General features: G+C 33.8%; 1 protein-coding gene and 1 pseudogene across 2 annotated transcripts; one reads left to right on the forward strand and one right to left on the reverse strand.

Annotated features, from left to right (window-relative positions):
• The first annotated feature begins 5,397 nt into the window (after positions 1-5,397).
• On the forward strand, positions 5,398-11,297 carry LOC120175939 (protein NARROW LEAF 1-like). 2 transcript variants are annotated; one of them, XM_039182477.1, is made up of 7 exons: positions 5,398-5,686; positions 5,717-5,739; positions 6,657-7,162; positions 7,532-7,675; positions 8,757-8,997; positions 9,767-10,267; positions 10,788-11,297. In XM_039182477.1, the coding sequence occupies exons 3-7, from the start codon at positions 6,668-6,670 to the stop codon at positions 11,210-11,212; spliced, it is 1,806 nt and encodes a 601-aa protein (XP_039038408.1). In that variant the 5' UTR covers positions 5,398-5,686; positions 5,717-5,739; positions 6,657-6,667; the 3' UTR covers positions 11,213-11,297. The 2 variants fall into 2 exon arrangements, with proteins under 2 accessions (XP_039038408.1, XP_039038407.1); XM_039182476.1 differs by having other exon boundaries at positions 5,399-5,738.
• A 497-nt stretch (positions 11,298-11,794) lies between these two features.
• Positions 11,795-14,484, reverse strand: LOC120175938 (annotated as a pseudogene).
• Between the last annotated feature and the right edge of the window lie 7,958 nt (positions 14,485-22,442).

The following is a 22,442-nucleotide window of genomic DNA, read 5'->3' on the forward strand; positions in this document are numbered from 1 at the left end:
AATAAAATGGGTTGCACCTAAAATGTTATCAAAGTTTAAACTGATAGAGCCTTGGATTTTCCCATTATAAGAAAATAAGTTAAAAACTAAAATGTTATGAATATATATAAGAAATATGGTTGCATCCAATAATGTCATAGTTCACTAAGAAACATGTTGTGATCTGTAATGTTAATATTTTTAGTAATAAAATAGGTTGCGACCAAAAATGTTATGGTTCACTAAGAGAGTAGGTTGTGATATGTAACGTAATGTCAATATTTTTTTTAATAAAATAGATTGTGCCAAAGAATGTCATGATTCACTAATAAATTGTTTGCGATATAATATGTTAATATTTAATAAAACAGGTTGCGCTAAAAATAAAAACGGTTCAAAAATTTAAATATTTGTACTTAATATATTATTATCGATACTTTTAATTATTGAAAATGTTGAAGATAAAATCGAAATTTAAAATATTGATATTATATAAAATTTGAAAGTTTAGATATTTGTGAAAAAATATTCATACTTTTCAAATTTAAGAAAAATGAAAAATGATATTTTAACTTACGAATTTAAAAGTATCGATACTTTTAGAGAAGTATTTATACTTTGCAGCCTTCTCATTTTCCATGTTTTTCTTTAAATTTGAAAGTATCAATACTTTGTAGCCTTCTCATTTTTCGTTTTTTAATTCAAAAGTATCGATACTTGTGAAAAAATATTCAACTTTTGAATTTAAAAAAACATGAAAATGATCTTTTTACTTTCGAATTTAAAAGTATCGACACTTTTAGAAAAGTATCAATACTTTGCCGCCTTCTTATTTTCCATATTTTTTTTAATTCAAAAATATCGATACTTGTGAAAATGTATCCATACTTTCAAATTTTTTATAATAAAAATATTAATATCCCATATCACAACTTACTTTCTTAGTGAACCATAACATTTTTTGGTGCAAGTCATTTTATTAATAAAAATATTAACATTTCAGATCGCAACCTATTAGTGAACCATGCTATTCTTGGGTGCAATCGTATTTCTTAAATATAGTCATACCTAAGGATGGGCATGGGTCGGGTTGGCCGACCAGAAAATTTTACATCCTTAACTCGACCCGACCCAACCCGAAAAATATATACCTTTCACCCGAACTTGACCCAATTTTTTTAGATAAAATCCAAGCCCGATCTGACCCGACCCAAAATAATAAAAAATATTTATTTTTATTCAATAAAAATAGTTATTTAATTGAAAAAAATAATATATATAAGGGTATTATTGTAATTATTCATAAATATATAAGGTAAAATTATATTTTTTTTAGGTCGGGTCGAGTATTTTTCACTCTAAAACTGAATCTGACCTGACCCGAACCCAAAACTTTTTTTTAAAAAACCTACCCGATCAGGTTGGGTCAGAACCCATCGGGTTCGGGTCTCATGCCCATCCCTAGTCATAACATTTTCAACTTTAATTTATTTTCTTATCGTGGAAAAATCTAAGGCTCTAGCATCTTAAACACTAATAACATTTTAGGCGCAACCCATTGTATTAATAAAAATATTAACATTCTATATCATAACCTATTACTTAGTGAACCATGATTCTTGAGCGCAACTCATTTTATTAATAAAAATATTAACATTTCATACCACAACTTATTTCTTAGTGAATCATGATATTCTTGAGCGCAACCAATTTTATTAATAAAAATATTAATATTTTAGATTGCAATCTATTTCTGAATGAACCATGACATTCTTAGGAGTAACATATTTTATTAATAAAAATATTAACGCTCTAGATCGCAATATATTTCTTAGTGAACCATGAAAATTTTAGGCACAATTGTATTTCGTATATATTTATAACATTTTCAGCTTTTAACTTTTTTTCTTATAGTGAGAAAATTCAAGGCTCCATCAACTTAAACTTTGGTAACATTTTAGGTGCAACCTAAAATGTTAATAGTATGCATAACATTTGCAGTTTATAACTCATTTTCTTACCTTGTATAACATTTTAAGTGCAACCTGTTATGTTATTTATATTGATAACTTTTTCGGTTCCGTTTTATAACATTTTGTGTTTCTCTTTTAACCTGTAAGATAGGTTTCTCGGTTACACCATTTTAAGTTATTTTAAAATAATTACAAAATAATATATTACATATCAGTGGCAGATCCAGAAATTTAAGAATGTGGGTTTAAAATTTTAATTTTCTTTTCTTAAAAATAATGAGTATGCAAAAATTGTAATTTTTTTTACTTTTTTCCTTAACACATTAAGGTAAATTTAACCACTTTTCTAAAATAATGGGAATGCACTTGGACCCTATGGGGCTTAGTGCATCCGCCACTGTTATATATAAGTTAACATTTCTGGTGTCACAAAACCTATTTTATTAAATTCCTTTTCGAATTTCGATTACACCAATTTTAGCCTTATATTACTATGTCGTTACTTAGAATCCCCATTATTCCGGCATACGTGAAAGACACTATCTCTAAAGTGTCTTTAAGTGATATTGCTACATATACAAAAGACACTACCTATTAAAAATATCTTTTAAAAATATTAGAGTAAATTATGTATTTAATACTTAAACTATTAATTTTGACTTATTTTAATACATAAACTTTCAATTTTTTTAAAATCTTACCTAAAGTTTAGTTTGTTTCATTTTAGTACCTCATCGTTTAAAACTTTTATTTTTATTTTATTTTAGTACTCATGTTTAAAATTTAACGTAAAGTTTTGAAAAAAATCAAAAGTTTAGGTACTAAACTGGATCAAAACTAATAGTTTAGGTACTAAATACGTTAAACTTTTAATAGTGGGATATTAAAATGAAATAAAAACTAAACATTAAATATGATTTAAAAAAAATTAAAAGTTTAAATGCTAAAACGATCAAAATTAATAATTTAGATATTAAATGCATAATTTACCCAAAATATTATCACGAATCCAAAATGTGCTCTTTGTAAAAAAAACTTTCTTTTAAAAGGCGTCGTATAAAAAATAGGGTAAAATATAGTAATGGTCACTGAACTTTTCTAAAGCTTTTATTTAGGTGCCTTAACTTTTAAAACTTGCAATATAGTCCTCCAATATTTAGTTCGTTTGCAATATGGTCTCCCAACTTTTAGTCTATTTACAATATGGTCCCCAACCGTTTGTCGCTGTTACACTGCCATTAGTACGTTTGCAATATGGTCATTAAACTTTTCATGCACTTACATTTAGGTCCCCAACTTTTAAAACTTACAACACAGTCCTAAATTTTATTCTAAACCCCAAATTCCTTTTCGATCTCGAATTTCTTTTTTCGCTTCTCTCTTCTTATTTCCAGTGTAACTTTTCAGTTGGGGATGCATGGAAAATTCTAATCTAACTTTGAATTATGTGGAGGTGTTGACTTGAATAAGGATCCATTGAGAGAAGACCCGACCAAGGGACTATCGGGACCATCATCGATTCAAGGTGTAATGTTAGATACAAGTCATTTTAGGTGAAACATGGATGTTCGATGAAATGCTTGTGAGAAAAAAATGGGGCTAGAAATGCAAAGTTGACAAATACTACTAAGATGAAGTAAGTATCATTGTTGAAAGTCGCCAACAAAGCTGGAATTATTTTGTATAAATGACATATAATAATTTCTTCGTTTAATCCTTGCGCTTAAAGATTTTCCAACAGATGATCAAATATAATGAAATCCCAAACAACGCATTCACCTCTCAGTCTCATTCGCAACTCGAAAAACATCATGACAGGGTGAATTAGATGCTTCAAATATATTATGTTGTCATGATGCCTTTCGAGTTGCGTGTATGCATAATTGTCTTCTAAAGCTATAATTCAATACAATTCAACTCTAAAATTTCTAAAACATGTAAAAAAAATTAATTCGTTCACGATATATCAGTCCCATAATCAACATGAACTTATTAAAAAGAATACAAGCTCACAGGACGCCAAAAACCATAGGTCGGATCAATACAATTCCCAGTAAACTAGCACCATCAGTCTCTCGGGTTGAGCCTGACGATTTCAATATGTCGATACTCACAACCAATTACCTGATTTAAAGAAAAACCAGACAAGAATATCAAAAACATTTAGCCTAGAACCTTATTTCACTTCTATTCTGATGGACTGAATATCTTTCATAAGAAGTACTAAAAGTTTTTATTAAGAAGAAAGAAAGAAAATTAGATGGTTTTGGTTCAAAACTAACACTGAATATTCAGATCATTGACATGTAGTTCCAGAAACATAAAAATTTCAACAAAAACACACAATGCGAGCTGAAAATGGGAAAGTGCGAAAGAGGAAAAACTTACTTCTGGATAGCCCAAAAGAGAAAATAAATACCTTCTTGCAAGTGAGGGGAGAGGCTAAGAAATAAACGCAATCGGTGTTGCGTTCAAGCAATTCTTCCTCCATTTTTTCTTTGTAAATAAAAAGCTGAAAGACAAAGCACTGCTTGGTTTACAATTTTACATGGTGGAAAATTAAAGAACAAAAACCAAACGATAGGTGAATGCGTTGTTTGGGATTTCATTATATTCGATCATCTGTTGGAAAATCTTTAAGTACAAGGATTGAATGGATAAATTATTATATGTCATTTATACAAAATAATTATTGCTTTATTGGTGGCTTTCAACAATGATACTTAGTTTATCTTAGTAGTATTTGTCAACTCTGCATTTCTAACCCCATTTTTTCTCACAAGCATTTCATCGAACATCTATACTTCACCTGAGATGACTTGTATCTAACATTACACCTTGAATCGTTAATGGTCCCGATAGTCCCTTGGTCGAGTCTTCTCTCAATGGACCCTTATTCAAGTCAACACCTCAACATAATTCAAAGTTAGATTAGAATTTCCCATGCATCCTCGACTGAAAAGTTACGCAGGAAATGAGAAGAGAGAAGCGAAAAATGAAATTTGAGATCGAAAAGGAATTTGGGGTTTAGAATGAAATTTAGGACTGTGTTGCAAATTTTAAAAGCTGGGGGACCTAAATGCAAGCGGTTGAAAAGTTTAGTGATCATATTGCAAACATACTAACAGCAGTGTAACGGCGTCAAATGGTCAGGGACCATATTGTAAACAGACTAAATATTGAAAGATTGTATTATAAGTTTTAAAAGTTGAGGGACCTAAATGAAAACTTTAAAAAAATTCAGTGAACATTAATATACTTTATCCTAAAAATAATCAAGAATGGATATTATTAAAATAATAAAATTGTTTTGGGAATATTTAAGTAATAAAGGAACCTATTCAACAAAAAAAAATAAACAAGAGAGAAATGAAATGAAAAGATCGGACGGCACAAAGAAAGGGTAGAAAGGAGAAAAAAATGTATTTTTAATATCTCCCAAGGTTTTTTTATTATTTATTTATAAATCTCATTATTAAAATAGTTCCTCTGCAATTCAATATAGCAGTATCAGGCTATCAGCTTGTAGATTTTGTTTTGTGGCCTTTTCACTTTCTCTCTAAATTAGAGCCATCTTTCATTTCCCTTTAAGAGAAGCTTCAAATCTTGCTAAATTTAGGGCCTCTTTTTCTTACACAGGGATACAAATAGAATAACACCGAATGACAGTTTTGACTTCCATTCTTTTTGGTCGCTTACAGGTTATGTGCAATAATCACTAGGGCATGGAGCTCCTAGAAGGGATTGACTTTGAGTCATCCATCCCAGCTCCACCATTGTTTATAGGTGAGTTTTACCTTAATATATGCTCAGGATTCTCATAAAAGGTCGTATCTTTATTTGTGTTTCCTTCTAAAATTTACTCCCAATATTCTATCCATTCTTTTGAGCTCTTTTGGGGTTTAATATGCTGAATTTGGTGCTTTTTAGCTTTCTGGGTTCGGATTAGTCCATTATTATTCAGATCCTAAAATACCCATATTCTAAAGGTTCAATTTTTGCATCACTTTTCCCGACATCCTCCTAGAAAAGGGTATTTAATTCGGTTGTCGGTTTTCTTTCTCTACAGCTATCTAAGCCATCTTTCCTATTAGTCATGTTTTTTTTCGCTCTTTCATTTTACTTCAGCTTGGGGAGGATGATATATCATTATTCTATCTGGTGTGCTTTCAATTTTGAAAATACCCTTGGAAGAATTTTGTTTCCTCTATGACCATTTGACATTAAATATAATGATGTTCTGTCTTTTGTTCTATTAATGTTTCTTTTTATTGCATTATTGATGTTTTTCAATATAGTTACCTGTTCTATCAATATTTAATAATTTGTTGATTAGGATTGGCATTTCATGAATTTGTTTTTATTAGTGTGGTCTCCTTGTAAGAGGTAAAACTGAGAATGCACAGCTTTTTGTTTTTCTTTTTTATGATTTGATCTTTTCTGTTTGCAGTTAGTCTGATTTGCCATTTAGCTACACTCGTATTTACTAGGCCTTTATTGAATTAACAGAGTTAGTATGATTTTCTTGTACCTGTTTATCTATTTTAATGATATCAACATTATCTTCTTTTGGTATTCTAAATTCAGCATCGGATGTAATAAAGAGTAAGTTTTTTATATGTTCATTATCGTGGTTATACTTTGCTTTGTTTTATGTTGCTAAACTATTCATTTAGTTTTTAGTCAAATTGAATTATTATTTAGGGAGCTGAAAGATGGAAAGGACCAGATTGGATTTAAGATTTCATCACTCTGTATCAACAGAATCAGTGGAATTTGCTTTAGATTTGGAAAGAAATTTCTGCAATAATCTTAATTTGCCTTCATCAAGTACTTCACCTCTTCAGCCCTTTGCATCTAGTGCTCAGCATTCGGAGAGCAATGCTGCTTACTTCTTATGGCCTACTTCAAGTCAATTAATTGATGCGGCAGAAGATAGAGCAAATTGTTTTGAAAACCTACAGAAAGGGGTCTTGCCAGAAACCCTTGGACGGTTGCCGTCTGGACAGCAAGCAACCACCTTACTTGAGTTGATGACCATTAGAGCATTTCATAGTAAAAAACTGCGTAGGTTTAGTCTGGGAACTGCAATTGGGTTTCGTATTCGACGGGGTGTCTTGACGGATGTACCAGCTATTCTTGTCTTTGTTGCTCGTAAAGTTCATAAGCAATGGCTTAGCCAGTTCCAATGTTTACCTACTGCCCTTGAGGTAAGCTCTATGGTTCTGGTTTAATCTCATTTACTGAACCACTATGGTTTCTTTCAAGTTTTTCTTGTTTGGTTTCTGCTTGCTTTTATGGGAGCTTGTTGCAGGGAAGGGTTGTTTTTGGTCTAAAGCTATATTAAACTTGTTGGTTTTCATATTATCCATAGTGGCTAATGTGATGCTAGAATGTTCTCGAGAAGTCTTCAAATTCATTTCAGATTTTACTGAAAAATGTAATGAGTTGTTGATTGTTTCGGAAGTTCCTAAACAAGTATATTGGATCTAAGGAAGAAATTTCCAAATGTAAGGCTAACTTTCCTGAATCAACCTATCTTGTTTGGGAAGTTAAAATGTTTATTAAATGCTGGTCAGGGTCCAGGAGGCGTGTGGTGTGATATAGATGTTGTGGAATTCTCATATTATGGCTCACCTGCAGCTGCTCCCAAAGAACAATTATACACTGAACTTGTACATAGCTTGAGGGGAAGTGATCCAATCATTGGTTCTGGTTCACAGGTAATCGTTCTTATTAAAGTGTGTAAAATTTGGTGTTTGACGTGCATGCATAGACTTGTAATACATAAAATTTATGGATTGATGAAAGGTTAAATGAAAAGGGGATTTGTGGTTAACAATGTTTCCTTGAACAATCTGGTGACATTATTCTTGCAAGCATTGTTTTTTGTTTCTTGGATACGTTCTCCAGGCACACACAATCACACACTTACCCCCGTAACTGAGAGCATATTACACTCTTTTGATGTTTGTATGTCACTCCTACATATGTTCTGCCATTAATGTTGAACACTTTCCACATATTGTTACCCTTGGCTGTTATTGGATTGTCTAATCGACTCGTCCAGTTAGTTGCCACTATAAACTGGTGGCGTTAGTTGATTCCATCAAACACTTTAACTTTTATTTGGTACTAATAATACATTGATAGAGAATCCTGTTTAAGAAGTTCAATTTTTCAATCACTTTAAACGTTCTTTTATGCCATGCCATCAGTTGGCACTATAAACGTCCAGTTTGTGGTATGATGTGTTGCTAACCTATAATTTGTTTCCCTAATAGCCATTTGAGCGCATTCTGTATAATCACCTATTATTTGTTTGGCCAGTTGATAAGTATTTTGAAGTTGCTAATATACATGATGGTATGTAGAGAGGTTAACTGTCAGTTCCTTTTTACAATATTTGCTAGAAATTTGATTATAAAATAAGCAGTTTCAATTGCAAGTATTAGTGAAGTATGGAAGCCGTTATGTTTTTATTTATGCTACAACTGTGACTGAATCATCATATATGTACAGACATTTCAACAAATCAGGCTTGTGTTCTTCATTCTAGAAATGTTTGTCTTTTTTCTTATATTATATGTACAGCTAATTTTCAAATTCACTTCCTAGTACTTCTAGGGGAGCATTAAGACCTGCAACATTTCTTGTAAAAACGCTGGTAAAAGGACTTCATCTGAGTAACTCGTATCTTTTGAGAAACAGAGATTTCCCTCTCATATATCGTCTTGAACTTTTTGAGAAATGGATCCCAGTTTTTATCATTTTAACCATTCAGCTACTTCCTGGCACATGTAGGTTGCCAACCAAGAGACCTATGGAACATTGGGCGCTATTGTAAAGAGCCGAACTGGAAATCGTCAGGTAGGTTTCCTCATAAATCGGCATGTCGCGGTTGACTTGGACTTCCCAAGTCAGAAGATGTTTCATCCTTTACCGCCCAGCCTTGGGCCTGGTGTGTACCTTGGTGCTGTAGAGAGGGCAACCTCATTTATCACTGATGACCTTTGGTATGGAATCTTTGCTGGTATAAATCCAGGTAATGCAGTTCTGATTTCATTGTTTGCCTCCAAATCTTCTGCAAGGAAATCCATTGATCATTGCATTGAATATTTAAGTGGAAAAGAGATAAATTGAATAAAATCAGACCATGATGCTAGGGTCACATGTTTGAATTTCAATGAAGATTTAGAAGGCTTTAGAATCATGAAACATATCATGTTGAACTTTACATTTGTGCTGATGGATGTTCTATTTAGGGCTGTAAATGAAACGAGATAAATCGCGAGCCACTCAAGATCGATTTTGTCAAAGCTCGGCCAACACTCGAATCGAATAGACTTTGACTCGAATTCTTAGCGAGCCGAAGTGAGCTACTTGATACTCGACTTGAAAAGCTCGCGAGCTACTCGAGAAAATAATATATTAAAATTTTAGATTTTTTAGATTAAATTATTGATAATATTAACATTTATATGTTATTTTTATTAAAAAAAATACAATATAAGGCTTTCGTATACTTAAGGTTTGGGTTCGGGTTCGAGTCGAGCTTCAATTTTTGATTCCGAGTGAAGCTTGAAAATTTTAAGTTCGCGAGCTTTCGAGTAGAGTTTCAATTTTTTATTTCGAGTCGAGCTTGACAATTTTAAGCTTGCGAGTTTTCGAATCAAGTCCAGTTTAGTTTTAAAATTTTTGAGTCGAGTCAAGCTCAGCAATACTCGAGCTCGATTCGGCTCGTTTACAGCCCTAGTTCCATTGCTTCCCAATTCCCTTGCATGTCACATCATCACGGTTTGGTCCTCCTGCAGAAACTTTTGTGCGAGCAGATGGGGCTTTTATTCCGTTTGCTGATGATTTTAATATCAACAATGTAACTACAACTGTAAAAGGAGTTGGTCAGATTGGTGATGTTCATATCATAGACTTGCAGTCTCCAATTAGCAGTCTCATTGGAAGGCAAGTCGTCAAAGTGGGAAGAAGCTCTGGATTGACCACTGGGACGATAATGGCGTATGCTTTAGAGTACAATGATGAGAAAGGGATATGTTTCTTTACCGATTTTCTTGTTGTTGGTGAGAATGAGCAGACTTTTGATCTTGAAGGTGATAGCGGAAGCCTCATACTTTTAACAGGTCAAAGCGGAGAAAAGCCACAGCCTGTTGGGATAATTTGGGGTGGGACTGCTAATAGGGGTCGGTTGAAACTCAAAGTTGGCCAACCTCCACAAAATTGGACTAGTGGAGTTGATCTTGGGCGTCTTTTAGACCTCCTTGAACTCGATCTCATCACTACCAATGAAGAGCTTCAAGGTACGCGACAACCATTATTATTATTATTATCTTCCCGCAGTTTGTTGCTCTCATGTCGGTTCTTTATTATCAGTGCTTATGAATACTTATTTGGCTAAGGGGCATTGGCTACAAACTATAATTTGAGCCCTAAAAAATTACATGTTGAAATGAAAGTAATCGCTATCTAATTTGATTGAAATGACTTGCTCTATATTGCAAGTTAAAAGAAAGATGAAAAAAACAAATACAATAGAACACTCGCCGAACGATGATGCATAAATAGACGATTTTGCTCAAGTGATAATTTAGTGAAAAAGTTTAAATTTCAATCTCTGCTTTGCAGTATTGGTGTGCCTTTTTCCCTTAATTTATGTTCTGAATTCGCATAAAATGCAATATTTTAGGCAGGGTATTATCAAGCCATACTAAGTTTTGATACTAGAAGAAAGTGGCAAAAGGCTCTGTGGTTAATATTCTTTGCATTTGGTCTCTTTATTTGGCCTTTTACGCTCTCTATTTGCTGCTGTTATTGACATAGCTTCTGTACAAGATCAAAGAAGTGCTTCTGCAGTGGCGATCGGTTCTATGGTTGGAGGATCTTCTCCCCTGTTCCGGGTTCCATCCAAAGATAAAATTGAGAACTTTGAGCCTATTAATTTAAATATCCAGCAAGTTGAAGGTGAGCCCCAGCAAGGACATGAAATACCGGTCATGTGTACGAAGTATCAAGCTGCAAGTATTGTTGAAGCAGCTCCAAATTTGGAACACCATTTTATTCCAAGTTTCAATGTGAAGTCTTCGGTTCATGATCATTACCGACAGGAAAACCTGGAGTCCAAAAGTCTTTCAGCATTACGAAATGGACCGGATGAGGAGATTTATGTTTCCCTGCAGTTAGGCGAGCCTGAAGCCAAGAGAAGAAAATATTCGGATTCCTTGTGTAGCATCAAAGACTCGAAGTGAAAAGAGTTTCACCAATCAAGGCAAATTGCTTGGAGATAACATCTTACCAGAAACAATCAGGTCAGACAATTATTCCTGTCATTTCTTCAAAAAATTGTTGGGGCTTCCTTAAAAAGAATCAAACCCTGAAAGTGTTGGGGAGTTATCATCATTCCCCGTCTCAATTATTTTGTTTTAGGAATGTGTTATACAGTCGGTCAAAAACGATGGTTAGGGAGTAGCTATGCAAAATATTTGTTTGATTACTGTTATTGCGTGAAATTGGTGTACCATAATAAAGCACCCCAAATGTAGAAACATGGAAATAGTAGCTAGCTGTTAATAATCTGCTGCCATCTGGTAGCTACTGGGTTTCCCTTTGAATGTGTTTCAGTACTTGTACTTTAAGGTCCATGCTTTTGAATTGAATAGCATTTGCTCATACTTGAACTCAGATATGGACTTTTTTTTTAAAAACAAACGTAGTAACCTTGATGGTGCAGCAATTAGAAATGGTTAATGTAATATGTATGTATTAAATGCTAATAGATTTACCTTACACTTAATGTTGTGTTTTAAGTCGATACCTAAATGTTTAAGGAGAAATGCTATGCTGCATACAAGCAACCAAACAGAATGGTTCCCTAAAGCATATTATAAACAGACAGTCCAAGTTTCATGACTTGTGATTTGCGACACAAAACAAGATGTACATCAAACAGATGACCCTGTTCTTGAAACATGAGGTACAGCATCTTCAATCTGTCCATCTTCTTGCTTTTCGGAGATCAAGCTCGGCGGGATATATGATCTGAATATCTGTTCCATGTCTGGGGTTTGCTTAAACTCTTGGCTAGCAACTTCAAGAGCCGTGTGACAAAAAGCGTTATAGAACTTATTTTGATGTACGTAGCAGAAGATCAGAGACATATCGGTAGCAGAAACAGGATGGGAGTGTAGTAGAATTGAGACACCCGAAAGTAGCCACCATTGTAACTTGGTATAACAGCAGGGCGCTCATAATCCTGTTATGCATCTGAGGCCACATTCTTCCGTAGCTCTTGTATGCCGGAACGTAAACTCTGAGTGCCTATAATTCAATGTTCATACGACTTGTCTTCAATGTTCTTCATTGATTCATTTAGTTCAAAAGTTTAGGAAGTGAAGTGTTACCTGATTCCGAAGAACAAGCCAACCCAAGGCAAAGTAAAGCACTCCGAACGGAATGATCACGGGAGCTATAACCGAGTAGCAGAGAACAATGGTGATGACAATCATGTCATTAGGAACTCTAGTGGCATAGCCAATATCACCAGGAAACCAAGATTCTCTGATCTCGGCTTCAGTCTTGCAAAGATATTTCTTCTTCAGATGGTATATGATTAGAGGAACTATTTGGGAAAGATCGAGTCCGTAACCGACAAAGAACCTGCGAATCAAAATGTTAATGACTACGGCTTTAACATCAAGAGATCACAAGATACAAAAATGCAATTATGCTTACTTTAGAGCCACAAACGTGAGGAAGAAAGTTGCATTGACAGGGAGGCTTTTTGCCAGCAAAGGAACAAGGGAGTTAGGATCTTTCTCAATGCTCTTCATTGTCCTAAACAAAGTTCCACCAATAGTAACACCAATGAAAACATTCAACACACTAAAATAGAAATATTTTCCGGATGCCGCCCTTATAACGTGGCTGCTGGACGGAATTTCCTCCATCTTGGATAGAAACAGAAGGAACATAGGCAGTAAAGCCAAAAATATGATGTGTGCAAGCTGAGGAATGTATGCCTCCAACACTGTCTTAATTTCGACCCGATCAACAATTGGCTTCAAGAATGGCAAAAGTTTTCTAAGGTTCTCAAGGGATGTGATTGCAGATATAAAACCAATCGGAATTATATAAAAAACTATAGTCAGGAACACGACAACAATGTATTGTCGAACTATCCTCTTGAAGAACTTGATAGTCAGATTGCTCCATGAGTTGCCTTGGTTCGGGAGCTTCCGTTACCGTCCATCTATCAACCATTTGAGCATGTAGGCTTTGAGCAGCCAAGGCTGCAGTTACCCTGTTGGTAAAGAAAACCAAAGCAGATCCGAGCTGCTTTTCTCACAGGGTCACCTTCTGTTCAGCTTCCAATTTTTGTGTGTTCTTTGCAAAAAAAAAAATGTGTCAGCTCTTTGATCTTTTCATTATAGAACCTGTTTACCATAGAGACCAAGGAAGCCGGTTTTGTTAGTCGGTCTCGCCTTCGTGTATCGCCTTAGCTCGTGCAAGCTTCTTCCCTTGAAGGTGATTCAATTAAGTCACCAATTCATTTCTTTCTTGGTCTTTGATTGATCATATGTTGGCAAATTGTATATTTGTAACCAACAATGATCTGTAGAATGTATCAGGATAGATTGATTTAAAATACGAATCGACCTGATCCTTACGAGTTCGACCTGGAGTGACGTCAGGCAAGTCCCGAACAAGAACATCAAATTGCTTAGGTCTAACTTCAGGATACATTAAAGCATTAGCTCTAAGTGCAGAAACATGTTTATAAGCCTTCCATGAAAGGACATAGATAACAACAGAAACCCAGTACACAGCTATCAAAAAAGCTCACAACTTTGTACTCTTTTCCTGCACAAATCAAAACGAAGCTCGTCAGCAAAGTGTGGGGTTTCCAATGTTCTTGATTTACAGTTATGGCTTACTTCAATATTGGCCATTGACAACTTGTCAAGATCATTGAAAGTCCCTTTGCTTGTTGTAGTATTTCCGTTTTTCCTTAAACCACCATCAGTTGCAGCAACAGGTAGAAGAACCGGAAGCAGTACAATTCCAGACAAAACTAGTATTCCCAACACTGCCACAATTTCAAAAACACAAATTTCAGAAAAGGCAACAACAACAAAAACAGCAGGACCTGTGCTCAAGAAGACGAAGTAGACGGCGGTGTCAACACGGGACCTGTTGATAACATCCTGTTCGGTCGAAGACAAGGCTTCCCTTATCCAAGAGAAAGCGTTCCGGGTCCTTGAACCGACTTCACATGGTTCCAAACCTTTTAAGATCCGATTGGGATAGTACACCACCGAGTTGCCTGGCTTTGAGGAAAGCCAAGCAAACAGCAGCGTCAGAAGAATGAATAGTATGAAAGATGTGCCTAAGGACGTCAAAAAGGAGCTGAATTCCATCTGGGTTTTTCGCCTAGAACTTGTACAAACAGCTTCTTTCCTTGATTAATCTTGTGTTTTCTATCACTCTCTTGTGTGAACTGAGAGAAGGAAGACGAAGAGTCTAGAAATAGTAGCCGTTAATGGTTATAAAGTAAACCGTTGGAGAAAAAAAGAAAAATGAAGAGGCAAGCATGTATAACAAAAATATATCAAATAATTTGTCATTGATAGATTGATTTGAATGATAAAAAGACTAAAAATAACAATAAACATTATTAGGTGTTATCGGTTTTGTTTTAGTTTAAATAATAAAATTGGTAGCGTCTAATAATGATTCTGGTCATATTTTCGAAATCCGGTTAAAACGCTCAATAATAACAAAACCTATAACGTCTAATAATGTTTTCGGTCATTTTTTACCGATTTTATTATTTAAACAATAGTAAAACCGATAACATCTTTTTTTAGCTGTATATTAAGACTATCGCACGTCAACATTTCCTAAACTCCTACTCTACATTATTTTTTAAGTAAAAAAAACACCTTTTGACATCAAAATAATAAAATAGGTAACTTATTAGTCAAAAATATTTTCTAATATGGATTGAAAAATAATTTTTAAAAGTTATAACTTTTAGTTTTCCATTCTTCTCATATAATATTTCTTAAGTGAATTTATTTATTTATATCATGTTTTTATATTTTTTAAAATAACATTTAAAGCATATATTTCATTTATTTAATTTTTTGAATAATAATATTAAATAATTAATTAGATGAATTGTTATATTTCTAAATATGTGTTATTTTAATAATTATTTTTAATAAGATATTTTAACCAGAATTAATTACATAAGTATAATCATTTTAAATTGATTTCAATGCTCTAATTTCATCCTTAAATTATACCTATCATTTTGATTTATTCCTAAACTTTTGAATATTTCAATTGTATCTCTAAATTATGATATTCATACTAAATTAGTAACTTTCTAAACATTTCGATTTCATCCCAAACTATACATATATATTAATCGTATCCATTGTTAACAAAATCATTAGGTCAAGTTATATTATTATATGTTTGGAAAAAAAAACAAATTTTAGGTTAAACTATGGTTGAAACTAATTACATATTTGGATGAATTTTGAGATGAAACTGAAATATTCAAAAATTTATGGATCAATTTAGAAAAAGGGTTATAGTTTAGGGATAAAATTAAAATATTCAAAAGTTTAAGGATTAACTTAGAATGAGAATTAGAATTTTGGAATCAATTAAAATATTCAAAAGTATAAGGACCAAATTAAAATGAGGAGTATAGTTTGAGGACTCTTTTAACCATGTACGCCAATAATTCCAATAATATATAAGGGGAAGTATCCAAGATCTCAAACATTAAGAAGGATAAAAGGCTTGTTTTGTCCGTTGGGAATGGGATCACAAACAAAGTGTAGCTAATCAATCAAACAAATGTGTGAGGTTCATAAATATCCACCTCACTGCTTAATTTTGGTCCCCACTCCATTCCCCATGTTTATAGAAAATCAAACATACATATATGAGATTATCAATCCAAAATGAAATAAATAGACCCGACACGGAACCCACTCTGTCACATACTTACGCGTGTCACCTCACTCTGCCAGTTGTACGGAACATAACAAAGCGACCATGGACTATGCTGGAGACGTGGCTACGTATAGGGATGGACAAGAGATTCAAATGTGACGGTTCCGACTCGACCAGATTCGATTGGATTTTTAAAAAAAATGTATATTCGGGTCGGGTCAGATTTTTTTAAATGTGATGTTCGGGTCGGGTTGAGTTTAGTTTTAGGGTGAAAATATCCGACTCGACCCGAAAAAATATATAATTTTACTTTATATATTTAAAAATAATTACAATAATATCTCTCTTTATATAATTTTTCCCCCAATTAAGTCACTTTTTTATTGAATAAAAATAATATTTTTTTATTATTTTGGGTCGAGTTTCTAAGTTATATATCAGGTCGGGTGAACTCTTGTTTTAGTCGGGTCGGGTCAGGTCTCAGGTGGAGGCTCCCTTATTCTCGGGTCGGATCGAGTAGACTAAAAACCTGACCCATGTCCATCCCTAGCTACATATCTGCGGTGAGGCAGTGATTCCTATTTTGCTTCCACTCTTGGGTGTACGGTGGTCTTCAGACGAGTAATTCAGTTAATTAATTAATTGAATTATTTAAATTTTATTAATCGAATTTTTTTATTTTAATCATTATCGAATCGAATTCTTTTAGAAAAATTGATCGAACCAAACTAACTTCAGTTAATTAGTGGATTAACAAAATTAACTAAATTAATTGAAATTTATAAATAATATTTATTTAATATTTAATATTCTCGATTTATTTGGTTAATTAGGTTAAAAACGAAATTTAAATACCACTAAAGTTAAATAATATCTATAATATATTAAATATTTAATAATTTTAATTAATTCGATTAATTAACCGATTTCGAATCGAATTAACCGAAACTGAAATTTAAAAAAATCATTAACCGCTAACGGACCGAACTCACAATTAATCAATCGGTTAAATGATCGAAATTTTAATTCGATTGGTTAATTCGATTTCAACTGAACAGTGAACACCCCTATTGGAGTGTGATTGTAATTTTGTTTTTATGGCCTACGAATACGACGGACGACAACCGTATACGCGATGGTCAATTAATTTTTCCTGTTAAGTTTTTAAGTTGAGCATTAAAATGAAATTAAAATAAAATATTTTATATAATTTGAAAAAAATATATAAAAGTTTAATCATTAAAACAAACTAAAACTAATAGTTTATTGTGTTGAATTTTATCTCATATTTTTCTCATTGAATTTAAGATATTAATTTAATATATACATATTTTAATTGTCTAGTGTTACCCTAAAAAGATTTTAAATATCATCAAATTAAATTTTTGTTGAAAGATAAAATGTTTCAGATTTCTCTACAAAATTCATAATTTTTTATTCCACGTTATTAGCCTCCTTGGTGCTAGCATTACTTGTAGTCGGAAAACTCCATAATTTTTTATTCTCCTAAATCTGAAAAGAAAATTCAATCCAACACTATCACATGGAATAATCAATTTAACTGCCACATTAGCTTCTTGAATGTATTTAAATAGTTAAGTGGCTTGATTAAAAAAATTTTAAAAATTATGGTCAAAATAAAAAGGGACAATAGTTAGATGGTCGTTGGTATAATTTACCCTTTATTTTAAATAATTTATTTTTAAATTTTTAACTAGTTTACAATTATATGTTAAGCCCTTTAGAATTTTAAATTTTTTATAATTATCAGTATTCGTTGAGCGTAGGAAATTCATCCTTAATTTTAATCATGTGAATAATATTTGATGTTCACTTAAAAATTTTATCACTAACGATGAACACAATTAATTTAATTTATAAAAAATTAAAATTTTAAAGGGATATAATTATAACTAATAATTATAAATTAGTTAAAATTCAAAGGTAATTTTTTTAAAATAAAGGGTAAACTATATCAACGACAACCTAACTATTTCCATTTTTCATTTTGTCTACAACTTTTTAAATTTTATCAATCAGATCACTCAACTATTTAAATGCATTCAATTAAACCACTTGCCTTTTGTAACACCCCAATTTAGGGGCTAAATTTAAGAAAATATAAATTGGTGGATTTAATTTGGTATTTTGAAAGAAATAAGGGATTAAATTGTAAGATTTCAAAGTTGACAGACTGTTTTAAGAAATGCAGGAAGTTCAGTGGCTAAACTCTTGGTTTAGCCATTTTTATTATGAGATGTTATAAACCCCCCAGACTCCCGTATGTTTCTGGAAAATTTTCCAGTTTTCCTCTCCCGTTCTCCCTACTTCCAACTCCGATCTACTCGCCGTCCGACCTCCAAACGACAAGCCGAAACAACCATCGTGTTCGTTGTCAACCGAGGAACAAAACCCCTCAAACCTTTTGTCGTGGATCATCGCCGTTCGTCGTGAATTTCAGTCGGAAGTATCGTCGGTAATAACTCGGTTTTAGTTGGTTTTTCATTGATTCACAACGATCGGGTCATCCGTTTACGACACCTCCCGCACCATCGTGTTCCTTGTGCCGTTCCGAGTCCACCGGTGTTCTCCTTTTTCTCCGGAGGCGGCGGCGCGTTGGGAGGTGAACCGGTCAAACTTCCCGATTTGTTGAAATCGAGCTCTCCGCCGTTCAAAATTGTGAACCGAGCTTTGTAAGTATCTCGAAATCGCTCAAAATAATTTTTAGAAATTTTTCCGGGATTTTATCACTGTTCACGCGCCCCCACGCGCCGCCACTGCGCGTGGGGAAGGGAAAAGTGACCGGTTTGACCGGTTTTAGAACTGTTTTGACCGGTTTGACCGGTCACAACCCGACCCGACCCGTTGACCCGACCCGTTGACCGTTGGCCGTTGACCCGATGACCGTTGACAGGAGTTGACCACTGTTGACCAAAACTTTGACTGGCTTTGATCGGGCATTAAACGACCTTTGACTTCGACCGAGTATACCTATCCTGACATTTTTCGACGTTCCAAATCCGATTCCGCTGTCCGTTTTTCGAAATTCGAACCCGAAGGCCTTAAAATTGTCAGTCAAACCCGTTGACTTTGATTTTGACCGAAAATTCCAAATTTCCGAAAAGTCATATTTTATGCTATCGACGTCCTGAATCCGAATCCGAAGTCCGTTTCGCCAAATTCGAACTCGGTAAGCCGTCTTTCACTGATTTATCACCCGATTCGATCAGTTTATCGTAATTAAGCTCCGTTTCTGATATAATTTATGTTGATATGTATCTGAGGAATTATTGGAAGTTGAATTGAAGATCAAAGGCGTTCGAATGGAATTTTTATGGTCGATCAGTATTGCACGGAAATCGAGGTAATACTTTACTACCTCTTTATGCTTTATGGAACATGTTGGTATTGATAAATGCATGAATGGAAATGTTTGGTCTCATATGTGTAATTAATGAAGATCTACACTAGGTACGAATACGGTAGAAAGTAGATAACTGAATATGGCTCAGATGACTATTATAAGAAATTGGAGGACGGTTTGAATTAAATTACAAGTTCTGGAATTAAGTAATAAAAGAATTAACCATGGATTGTAGATTATAATTTATCTCATTAAAGGTACTTAGATGATAAATTAAGAGAATATTTCGATTAGGGAAAATTACGAAATTACCCTTATGTTGGAAAATGATAAAAATTGTCTCTGGAAGTGAATTAATAAATCTGAAAAGAATTATTGATCTGCTAAAACTATTGATGTGCATAAGAAATGTTAGTTTTACTTGGAAATTATGGAGAACCGGTTTTTAACCCCAAGAAGGTTTATGCAAGATACTAGAAGTGTGTTAAGGGAATTATTTCAAGATCAGAGATTGTTCAAGAAAGCAATTAATCATAGGATCTCTAAATTATATTATTTTCGTTAAGAGCTAATATCGAACTTATCTGGCTAAGAAATTACGGAAATGCCTTAAGAGGTAGAATAGTCTGAGATGACTCTGAATGAGAAAATACTTAGAGGATTCGTACTTAACTCGATTAAGTACGGATTTAATTGTTAAGATCCCGACTTAGTGTAGGAAAATTTATGATATTCCGTTTGTAAAGTCTGAGAAGACACTTGACCTGAAAATATTCGAATAATGAGTAAATACTGGAAGAGTAATTTATCGGGGGTATTCTGCTGTCAGAATTGTTCGAAAGGACTGAAGTAAATGATAATATTGAATTAAATAATAAGATCGGATGGAAGGAAAAGATTGAAATACCGTAGATCTGTAAAATGACCAAAATACCCCTGTAATGGAAATGACCCAAGAATATCACCAAGCTCAGGAATGATTGAATATCCTCGAGTTCTGAAATGAATGGAATAAAACTGAACATCAAAATTACCAAAATACCCTTATGGCCTAAATTAAGTAAATGTCTTGGATTAATTAAGGAATCCAAGTAAGCATAGGTATTGGACTACCTTTAAAGGTAATGGAAAATAATTTAAGTGAGTAGATCAACCCTAAAGCTATGTCAATACCTGAATGGCATAGATATTACTGGAACATATGTTCGTCTTCTCAAGTTTGGCTCGATGACGAATCTTGGAAGTATTCAGTTCAGCTCAGATCTAGATCGTATTCAGTACTAAGAATTGGACGTTTGTTCAACAATCAACCACGAAGACCAAATTGAATGGGATGGAAGTACATGTATCTGAAATTCAGGAACGTTTGAATTACTCTGGAAAATTCTGAAGTAACTGGAATGGAGATGACTGCTAAATGAAATAGGTAACCTCAATGACTGAGGATTTAGTAAGTGATTTGGATAAGTCTGGAAACTCTGATGAGTTTACGTAGTGTACAATTACAATGGGTTATGAACAAATTAATCAAGTACATCAACATTTCATGATATTGTGGAAGCGTGGAAATGAAATAAAGTCATTGGAAGATTTATTCAGCGATAATTCCGAAAATGGTCTACGGACAAGAATTTGTGGTATTAAAGAGTAAATACCCTAGAAGGAAAATGAATTGACCAGTCGACATAGATTGTTAAGGTTCTGAATCTTCGTTCTCAAGTTGTTCGATTATCCGATCAATCGACATGGATGTAAAGGATTCTGAATACCCTTCTGATTACGTACAGCTTCTGAAAACTGTCCGAATAAGATAATATCCTGATAATTCACATTCTGAATAACTGATGATTCTGTCAGTTAATGAACTCTTTCAAATAGTGATTCTAAATTCTGATATCCTATCGGTATACTGAATATTCATGTTTCTCTACCTGTTAAGATTATCCAATACCTCTGAATAATATCTGTAAATTCTGGTGTGTTCCCTACTCACATGAATATTTTACCTGATTTTCGATTTGATTTCTGATTTGATACTTGACTTGGATTCTGATCTGTTACTTGACCTGATTTCTGATATGATACTTGACCTGATTTATGTTTTGATTTTTGATATATCCGTTTACGGATGGACATATCTTACTTGGGGGGTAATGTTGGAGGAAGTATACCTGGAGGCTCCTCGGCTGTGTGCTCAGGGCCTTATTTACCGGTTCCTCGGCTGTGTGCTCAGGGCCAACTGGACTTGATGGTGGGTGTATGGTTCTGGGGAACCTACACAACTTGGACTTGTTGGATGGGGGTATATATATATATATGTTTTTAAAAAAAAGATCTGAAAAGTTACATGATTTTTGGGAACACACTAGAAAACCTATTCTGATCTCCTGAACTCAGTCATCCGAAATATTTCTCTGAAACGAAAGCTCATTGTCCGTTACCACCTGAAATATCAGTAGGATCTCTGCTCAACATAAAAATCTGTAAATATCTGAACCAATAAGGAAAATATGTTTATCTGTATCTGCACGTTTTTCAGCATCATCTGGTAGTTCTGTATTACTGAGCTTGCCAAAGCTCACTCTATTACTCCCCTTTTCAGGTTAAAAGAATTGTACCAGTGCATCTATCGACTTCAGTAAGGGAGTTCTTCCGGTGTTGTAGCAGAGTATGGTACATGTGATTAGGGGGCATGTAATTGTATTTTGATTTATATACGAGTCTGGAAATATGTTTTATTTTTAAATAGTGACAAATGATTTTATAAGTTTACATGTTCTGATAAAAAGTTTTAAAATTTCCGCTATTTTTACGGTGGGTCGCTCCGGTGGCCCTAATGTGACTTCCTGGATCGGATCGGGCTACCTGCATCGGTCTGGGGGGTTACATTTAGTGGTATCAGAGCTATGGTTTGAGTCAAGATTTTCAAGTTAGACCGGCCGGTCAAATGTCAAAATATGTCTGATCAGTACATGCCCCTAGACTGCAATCGTACCTCTCTGAGCCGGAACTCCAGGGCTGAGTCCCTATCTGTATTGAGTAAACCAAAGTTTCTATCTGCTAAGGCTATACTTGTACAGAAAGGAATACTAGTAACATCTGTCTAAACGCTGTAAAGTATCTCATGAGCCATGTGAGAGTTA

The sequence above is a fragment of the Hibiscus syriacus genome, unplaced genomic scaffold (assembly GCF_006381635.1).
Source record: "Hibiscus syriacus cultivar Baekdansim isolate YM2019G1 unplaced genomic scaffold, ASM638163v2 tig00112217_pilon, whole genome shotgun sequence".
Taxonomy (NCBI): Eukaryota; Viridiplantae; Streptophyta; class Magnoliopsida; order Malvales; family Malvaceae; genus Hibiscus; species Hibiscus syriacus.